Source organism: Anastrepha ludens, chromosome 6 (genome assembly GCF_028408465.1).
Source record: "Anastrepha ludens isolate Willacy chromosome 6, idAnaLude1.1, whole genome shotgun sequence".
NCBI classification, from domain to species: Eukaryota; Metazoa; Arthropoda; class Insecta; order Diptera; family Tephritidae; genus Anastrepha; species Anastrepha ludens.
Genome location: NC_071502.1, coordinates 125279299 through 125289148, shown reverse-complemented (window position 1 = coordinate 125289148; position 9850 = coordinate 125279299). Strand labels below are relative to the sequence as shown.

The window sequence follows — 9850 nt, the reverse complement described above, 5'->3', positions numbered from 1 at the left end:
TCGCGCTTTTCTTTGCTATCATCAAACAACATTGATAACAAGATATTTTCCGAATGCGCATAATATGAATTTTCTTTAATTACTTGATTGACAATTTTGCGTAAACAAGGTTCTAGAAATCATGACCAACCAATGCACTTGAAAAATAATGCACTGCCGTACACGACAGAGCTGTAATTCTTGATATTGAAGTACATTGGCACATAACATTTAATTATAAAATCAGCCAGAATTCTTAAATTTGCATCTGGATTTTCCGTTGTCACATAATAATCATAAATCAATAATTCAAGTAAATCAAATTAATAACAATCAATAAAAAGGTATATGCAAATACAAATATGTGAATTTGTATACATTTGCGCATATACATATATATATCGCACTTGTTACGTTAAAGCGTAACAACTCAAAATCTGAACATTTTCAGCAGAGACGAAAAACTGTTTTCGTAAATATTAATAATATAGGTATTACAAGGGGAAAAATATGTAATTGCACGAAAATATCATTAAAAACAATATAACGGTTGTTTTATTCTTATTTGTTTAGTAGTTGCGCTAAAATAAAAAATTTTTGAGTGGTTACTCTTTTCCTTTTCTTTTTGAGTTGTTACGCTTTAACGTAACAAGTGCGATATGCTCACTCAAGTAGGAGAGAGCCAGATGTCGAACGTTGCCGAATGCGGGGGCCGATTGTGCTCTTTGTCGTTCGTTCCGAGCTCTCGCTTAGAGTTCAAGCAAGGTAACGACGCATGAACAAGATAACGACGATTGAGCAAGATAACGACACATTTTTTCGTGCGTGCAGCCGGCTAAATCGAATTATAAGACGTTATCACGTCAAAAAATCGAACGTATCACAATAGTTTGTCGCATGAAATGTGAAGATTAAGTTATTAAAGTAATGACGTAGCCAAGTATTCGATTTCGAATCGAACAATTTCATAAGTTCATACATGCATAGATGCACACATGTATTCAATAATTTACAGAGGATTAACTTTATTAATTCCACCGCCGTACCCAAATGGTTTGGTGCGTGGCTACCATTCGAAATTCGGAGAGAACGTAGGTTCGAATCTCCGTGAACCACCAAAATGAAAAAAAAAAAAACGTTTTTTCTAATAGCGGTCGTCTCTTGGCAGGCAATGGCAAATCTCCGAGTGTATTTCTGTCATGAAAAAGCTCTTCATAAAAAACCATTTCCGTTCGGAATCGGATTAAATTGTAGGTCCCTCCATTTGTGAAACAACTCCAAGATGCACGCTACAAATAGGAGAAGGAGCTTGGCCAAACACCCAAAAAGGCTGTAGGCGCCAATTATATATATTTATATAACTTTATTAATTAAAAACCAGATAAGTAATTATATTTAAAAACTTCTACAGCGAAATAAAATGAAAAATTTAGATTTAATAATATTGTTGTTGTTCGGAATGAACTCCCCTTGTTGCGAGCAATACGCCTATATGAGTATGTACATAAGTATATTATACTTTATGAAATACATAACTGAAGGAATACCCAACAAACCTTTTTGTTTGATACCAACTTGAGAAAATATGAAATAGATGTCTGGAATCTCCAACGTTAATGATCTCCAAAATATGAGCCTTTTAAGCCAGGAAAATATAAGTGCTGCATGAAAGTTGTTAACGATTTCCCCAAATATCCCCCAACTTCAGCACTAGTCGATGAATAAGGTTTGAGAAAATCATTAATATGAAATGATAAAGTTTGCTGAAACTCAATTCGCGAACTTTAGTCCTATCAAATGTTGGATTTTTTTTTTAGTTTGCTGGGTAAAATGAAAAATAGATACGCAATCGAAACAAATCTGAATAATGTACACTCGTATACTAATACGTACAATATTATATTTAATATGGGAAATACCTTTAATTTCTTTACATTGACAGCCTTCATGGCGTTGCACTTGTTTTCGCGTGCAAAAATATAAAATTTAAAAAATTAACATTGTGTGTATATATGTATGTATGCATAAAAATAATGTACAGTAATTTTAGCCACGAATAAACACTTCACTACTTTAATTGTGTAACGCAAAATTAATAAAAGAAGAGTTCAACAAAACAAGTCTGAAATATGAGTACACTCGTAGGTATACTATATGTATATGTATGTACCTACATATAGACTAGGCAGTTTATGATTATATTAAATTATTGAGTAATTCAGTATTCAATTAAATACTATTACATGCACAAATATTCATTGTAAAAACTCTACGTTAATGAGAAACGATTATTTAAAGGGAATTGATTTTATGAATCAGAGAATCAGAAAGTTCGTTATTTATTCAATTAAAATTTTTGCTAACATTTGTGTATATTTGTATTCAACTTTAAATGAGGTTGCCGTTCCCGTGTTTCTAAATAATACCTGGTGACTAATCAGTAACTATATGAAAACTAACAGCTGTTATTTGTTTTGTGACGCCTACACCGTTTCAGCACTTTGCTCTACTAATCTAAGCCCGATGTATACTTGTCGTTCGCTCACATTCGGCCTTTGTGAGATAAGCGCGTTATTTCATTTTATTTATTAAAATACAGGAAAAGTCCTTCGACCCAGCACTCATGAGTAGAAAGCGAAAGCGAGAACGCCCACAAACTAAATGAAACGACCAGGTACAAGAGAACCTACCTGCGCTTCGTTCAAGTAATTGTACAGAGGCGATTGGCGAAGTTGTATGGCCTCGGCACAAACAAAAATATCAATTAAATTATATTTAATAACTCAATCCTGTTATACAATTAAATAGTTTAATTACCTGGACATGAGTAATACAATTTCCTTACATAAAAACATGTACCAACAGCACGGTGTTTCCACTTTATTGTTGTACTAATACATCACTTCTACTTTATCTTATAACACATTAATGTTCAACGAATATTATTGTAAAATAAATTATGGTAAATTGAATTATCTTGAACTACAAAGGTATATGTTACTATTAACTAAAGTATAATATTAAAATCTGCTTATTTTTTTGACATACATTGTTTAGTATAGTTCTCAAAAACTGCATATACGGTTAACTGTGTCTACATTATACATATATATTTATGTTAAAATACTCTAAAATTGAGGTATGCTTGAAATTCGGCTGTATGGCGATTGACGTTTGGCTACACGAAAAGGGCATCGCGTCATCATTCTAAACACAATGAAACCACACAATGACAGAAGCAGCCAAAACAAGTACAAAAATAAGTAGATGAACCGGCTGGGCAGCCAGAGCACTGTGTAACTAAGCTGATGGTTCTCTGCAAATAGAATCCCATAAAAAGGTAATTGTTAAATTCTTTAAAACTACAAATGTAGTACAGTTCACTTACCTAACACTGCATATCCAAGTCCCATCTTCATTTTACCCATGCGGTATGAAGCTGTCGGCACCATAATCTCCAAGTATTCATGCTCTTTTTCTTTTAGAGAGCGCAGATCGAAGTGCCGCACAGTTGACTCATAGAAATTCACCACATGTGTCGATGGATGTATAAAAATTCTGGATTCATGCCAATGACCAGAGAATATTACGTGAGGGTCTAATTCGCTGAGTACTGAACGCAACAGTGGCCCACCCCCAATTAGAATTGGTGCATGAGAGATACCAATGCGCAGCCGTTGTCCGTTATGCTCGCGATCTGGATTCGTGAAGTCAAGCATCATCCGATTGATTTTGAAGAATCGTAACATATTCTCGTAATCAAACAGGTCCTCACTTTGAAATGCCTCCTCGAAACGGCGCACATTCGAATTTGAAATATATTCACCATCCTCACCGCCAATGTCATTATCACCCGGCACATGAATGCGCTGCGTATATGGAGATATAAATTTAAACTGTATGCACATTTATTTTCAGATTTCCTTTCCACTAGTGGACATTTGAACTTACTCGTATATCAGTGTTAGTTTTGTAAATGCGCTGAAAACGTTTGACGTAACCTTTGAAATCTTGCTGCGTAGCAATGCTACCCTCGTCCAAAAGATCACCCAGGAAACAAATAACATGTGGTTGAGTAAACTGCAGGGATCGCTCGAAAGTCTTTCGCAAGTATCTGAAGCAAATATTCAAAGCTGAATTATCAACAAATTGGGACTTTCATCTTTTTGTTATTCCACAAATTAAGGAATTTACAGTTAGTTTTATACAGCTTCCGAACGGCAGATTTTTTTATGAGAAGCTTTTTTATGGCAGGAAAAAGGTCTGCCGGGGTGCTCAATATTCTTATAAAAACCTTTTAGATCATTTAGTTTCATGGCAATAGTGGGTTTTGCACCCGGGATCAACCGAATGGCAGTCACACAAAAAAGCATCCGGCCACGGCAGTTCAGAGAAAACAGGGCCAAAAATATAAAATATCGTTCCTACTAAAGTCGGGCAAAGGTTTTAGGCCTTATTTGTACGAATACGGTACGGTAAGAATTCGACAAAAAATCAATTCCATTATTGAGTTGTTATTCCTATGAAGAACTAAACAAAATTTTTATTTTTGAAAGCCTATAGTCTAAGCAGCAAGCGCTTCTTCTCTTTCTTAATTTTTTTTTAGTTTCCCATAAGTGGAATAATTATTTATAATTATTATTGGGTATGGGAATAAGTTTCCGTTCTCGTAAAAGAGGTGTCGCTGCTGATACTATTTTTGTATTTGCTCTAGTAATATACTGGTGATTTGAAAGTGTATATGTGAGGTCTCGATCGCAGTAGTTGACAATCGTTTGAAGCGTAAAGATCCTTTTTTATCTGACGTCAAAAATGTCTACGTTCGTCCCGAAAAAACAGCATTTGCGGAAAGTTATGCTTCATTATTACCTTTTAAAGAAAAGTGCAGCTAATGTTGGCAGATCAACCGTCGGTAAACGTTTGCACGCGATGGGACATGTGAGATGCGTCTTCCTAAATCGGTCCAGAAATATTTAGAGGGACTAAATTGGGAAATCTTGCCCCACTCGCATTACACCTTCGGACTACCATCTTTTCCGATCAATGCAGTCAGCCCTTAAGGGGGGAGCCTGGTTTATAAGGTCAAAAAATCCATTTTTTTATCGTTTTAAGCGATTCCTAATATATTTCAGAATATTCGCACAAAGTTACAGAGCCTAATTCCCAATATTTCCGTAGATACAAAGCCAAAGGTAGGCGAGCGTTAGGTAGTTACGCTGTGACCGGACAGCTATAGTACAAACTTCATCTTCTTTTCTCGACTTTTCTTTTTAATGATTTCTTTGAATTGGCGTACATGAATGTAAAAAACTAATGAACCTTTTGAAATGAATCATGGCTTGTTCCCTTCAGTATTAAATTCTCTTCTATTTGAACTAACAAAATAGATAAAAAAAAATTTTCAAGATTTTTATACCAAGTTGAAGTGAATTTTTTTTTATAGAAAGGCATTTTTTTCTTTAAAACCTTCAAAAAGTTGAAATTTTGGAATTTCTCTCAGTTTTCTTAGTTCATCTAGAATAAAAAATCATGATAATTAGAAATCCATTTGCATTTTTTGCTTTACATAATAGTTACGAGCTGTATCTTGTGCGCCAGTTGGAAACTCCAGCGTTGCAGCGCTCTACTAATTTCTATGTTAAACATTTTTTTCAACTTATTTTAACCAGTACAAACATTTTTATACTTTTTAAATATTCATTAAAAGATAGAAAAAACTTTGCAGTGCTACATTAATTTTTTCCTTAAAAAAAAATTGCAAAGAGATGCAATTTTTAGACCTCATAAACCAGGCTCCCCCCTTAATGGAGAGCGGTTCACTTTTTACGAAAACATCGCAAACTGGCTCAATGAATGAGGAATCCGTATGCTGCCTGAAAGATGGAGTAAAGTTGTAGCTTCGAATGGCACATACTTCACATAATATCGTGTATTATTTAATTGTTTAAATAATTCATAACTTATTCCCATACCCAAAACTATTTTCAAATGTACAAACGTTCAAACATGGAAATCGGTTGTGCACCGTAATATAGATAGTGCTTTTGTGTGTATGTATGTAGTGTGTATGCACGACATTTGTATAGTTGTATAATCAGTATTACAAAGTACATTGTTAATCAAATGGGAATTGGCAATGGGACATATTTTTGAATTATATATATATGTGTACAAAAAATTTTACTGGATACTTACCTATCTGCATCGTATCGCGATATGGGGCTCCAGAAGCCCTTCTCATAAGAATTACCTATTAATTGTGGATCAGCCACAAATAATATGCGGGTACAGTTATCTAACAAAATATGTAAGACATATTAAAAGCTTGCATAATATGCTAGTGTATAGCATATTTATATTCACCATATTTACAATCAATCTGTTGCCACGCGGTTTGACTAATGTAGTATATAATAAATTCGTTAAAGAAAATCAGCAGTAACGATAGTGATATGAATGCACGCAGTACTAATCTATAACATACAAAGCTGTCGAAAAAATACATTTTGTTGTTTGTTATGTCTGCATTAACGTACCTATTTATCAGACGCAGAGATGCCATGATTTGCCCTCGTTTGCTAAGTGTGTTCAAACACGCCCGCGATATGATAAATATGATATATTTTCAAGTGATTCAAAGGCCCTTGTAACTATGCTCTTGAGCTGACTTTAACAAAGCATATCTCAAAGCACATCTACGTACTCCGTTACGTAGATATTCTGTCCCGTTATCTCTCAGATTTGTCTAACACTTAAATGAAAATAAGTAAATATACATTTTAAAGAAATAAATTTTCATGATTATAGACTCACCTGATTAATTGTACAATCCCTGAAATTATTGTATTTATCCACAACTCCTACTCTAATTCCTGGTTCATTGCATTATTCATTATAGATGAACAAGACTGTGCCGGTAGAGGTGCAATTTCCGTTGCCACTAATCAATACATAAACAACGCCAACAAAAGCTCAACACTCCTACCACGGCTGCTATCATAAACGGCATTCGCGAAAAGAAGAAAGTCTACGACAATAATACTCACGCGTCATTTCTTTCATAATTTAATTAAAGCACATTAACATTTGTCTTATGACCGTTCTCTGCATTTGGCACGTACATAATTATACATTTAGACATTGGCTTAAATTTCTATCAATTCGCATTAGCCTTTAGTATTCGTAATCTCCTTTATTTGTAAGTATTCTACATACGGCGTGTTTCCTTTTTACTTTGCTTTGTTTCACTTTGTCCTTCGTAGCCCTAAATAAATAAGACCACCCATTGTTAAGTTCTATTTTTGTGGACGCTACACATTATTTATATTTGATGCATTTTTTTCCTGCGTTCATGTGCAATCTGCTTTTTCGTGCTTGTTTTGTTGGTGTTGTCCGTAAATAATGTCAATTGTTACCAACTCGCATAAATACTGCTGCTGCTGAATAAAATTAATTCCAATACATTCGTACAGATATGGCAACTCAATATTTCATAGCATGTTCAATGCATATGATTTATCGTTATTTGCAATAGTAATTTTTTATGCAAAATTTATTGAAGAATTGTAGATATTAATTCGTGAATGTAAAGTTTCAAATGCATTATTAAATAAATAAATTATTTTTCTTTAGTAAATATTAGTGCGAAAGTACTCAATCATTGAATTGTGTTACGCATGGAGTGTTTCATATCAATATTTACTAGTTTAAACATGTCAAATTATAATATAGGACTTACCTATTAGATTTTGATAAATTCTGGTGGTAAACGCACATCCCTCTCCACGGCTAATTAAGTTTGGATCTTACACTTTATTGAGCATTTTATTTTTATGTATAATACATATGTCCATAATGTAGGCACTGAGAATACCGGTCTTAAAACTCAATAAATGTTATGTATATTTCGGACATGCTCCCTAAGCCCAGTTTTTGTAGTAAAACGTCTCTGGCAATAAGAGCAGGGCACCACACTACGTTTGCAAACATCCTTCAAAAGATGTTCCTCTAACTTCTCTTTAAAACGGAAAGGATATCCACAATGTGGACAATATACTGTCTCATTTTTGTGAATCACTTGATTGTGATATTTCCACTGATCGTAAACTTTAAAATATTTATCACAATCTATGCAGTGATACCGAGTGCTAGTCTGTTCAGTATGCGAGGTGATGAAATGCCTCCGTAGAGTAAATGTTCGGGTAAAAGATTGCTCGCACAGTGGATCAGGGCATTTGAAGTTACGTGGTCTATGACGCTGTTTTATATGTTCGAGCAGGTGCACTTCGCGCATGTAGGCGCGCCCACATTCATTACATAGATATTTTTTATCTGAAGGTAATGTTTTATGGTCGAGCTCAATGTGGCGATAGAGTGTGGGTTTCCAGGAAAAAGATTGAGAGCAAAGGTTGCAAGAGTAGATGTTTGGATCATAAACACCATGCTCAGTTCGTTTATGTTCTATTATACGTTTACCTATCTTGGTACTATAATCGCACTTTTCACAATTGAAAATAACCGATGCGGCGCCAACGCTTTTGATACGTTTGGATTCTAGTTCATGCGAAGACATGCATCTATCGATTTTTTCAGATATATTTAATGTAACTGTCTGGATTTTGCTGTCATGATGTGAAATGTCCAATTTACTTCGTTGGTTATTCGAAGATACCTCTGCTATGCTCCAGTTGGAAATTGAATTTGATTCCTCATAATCATTTGATAGTAATTCACCAACATTTGGGTCGAAATTTTTCGTAGTTGTTATTGGCGATTGCCATTGTGGAAAACTCGCCTTAACACGCTGAAATTGGAAGTACTCTTCTGATTCTTGTATTCGAAGTATAATGTTTTGAGCAACCAATACTGACACAGCGCAGCGATTACAAATTTGCGCATTCGGCTCCTCCTCTATCGATACCTTTGAAAGGTTATATTTCATTAGGACGTCTGTTTCAAATTAAAATTGCGTGATGTACCTGTACTCCACTGATGTGGAAAATTACTCTAGGTAAATATTTTTTCCCCATATATGAATAAACGGAAAAATTGGTCGAATTTCTTTTTAAGCAAATGCGACAATATAGTGGCATTTTTGGTACGTATTTCAAATTATTTTAAAAGCAAAATGATTCCGAAGCCAACTGTCATTGGCGATGACAATTCATCAGCTGCTAAAATGTGTTCGCTATTCATGTAATACTTGTACTAGATACGTAGGAGACATGGTGTACAGTATAATATTTACAGAAAGGATACCTGCACAGAGGATTATGTCACGCCAGGAATGCCAAAACAGTGAACGACGTAAACGCCAAACTAATGAAAACCCCATGTAAATGAAAAATTCCTTCCTTCCGTATCATAGTATCGTAGATTTTATTTCACGATATTTAAAAATTCCCTGTCAGCTGATTGCTCTCACCACACAGTGTTGCCAAGCAGTACATTTCGAAGTCATTTACAAAATAAACTTAGAAAAATTATAGTTTTTATTAAAATAACTTAAAAACACTGTTGAATAATGTTAATTATAGATAAATGAACTATTTGCATTTGTTGGTTTTTGGCTTTGGTTTATTAAACATTGGTCGCCGTAGCCGAATGGGTTGGTGCATGATTACCATTCGGAATTCACAGAGAGGTCGTTAGTTCGAATCTCGGTGAAAGCAAAATTAATAAAAACATTTTTCTAATAGCGGTCGCCCCTCGGCAGGTAATGGCAAGCCTCTGAGTGTATTTCTGCCATGAAAAAGCTCCTCATAAAAATATCTGCCGTTCGGAGTCGGCTTGAAACTGTAGGTCCCTCCATTTGTGGAACAACATCAAGACGCACACCACAAATAGGAGGAGGAGCTTGGCCAAACACCTG

At 34.7% G+C, this 9850-nt stretch overlaps 1 protein-coding gene across 6 annotated transcripts; it reads right to left on the bottom strand.

Moving 5' to 3' along the window:
* Positions 1–2825: 2825 nt before the first annotated feature.
* On the bottom strand, positions 2826–9132 carry LOC128868471 (metallophosphoesterase 1). Of its 6 annotated transcripts, none has more exons than XM_054110591.1 (8): positions 7718–7864; positions 6793–7418; positions 6516–6730; positions 6343–6467; positions 6175–6274; positions 3931–4093; positions 3368–3875; positions 2826–3295 (listed from the first exon to the last, which is right to left on the bottom strand). In XM_054110591.1, exons 3-8 carry the CDS (start codon positions 6539–6541, stop codon positions 3108–3110), a joined length of 1110 nt encoding a protein of 369 aa, XP_053966566.1. In that variant the 5' UTR covers positions 6542–6730; positions 6793–7418; positions 7718–7864; the 3' UTR covers positions 2826–3107. The 6 variants fall into 6 exon arrangements, 4 of the variants coding, with proteins under 4 accessions (XP_053966566.1, XP_053966568.1, XP_053966567.1 ...); XM_054110593.1 differs by having other exon boundaries at positions 3368–3848; XM_054110592.1 differs by having other exon boundaries at positions 6343–6452.
* Between the last annotated feature and the right edge of the window lie 718 nt (positions 9133–9850).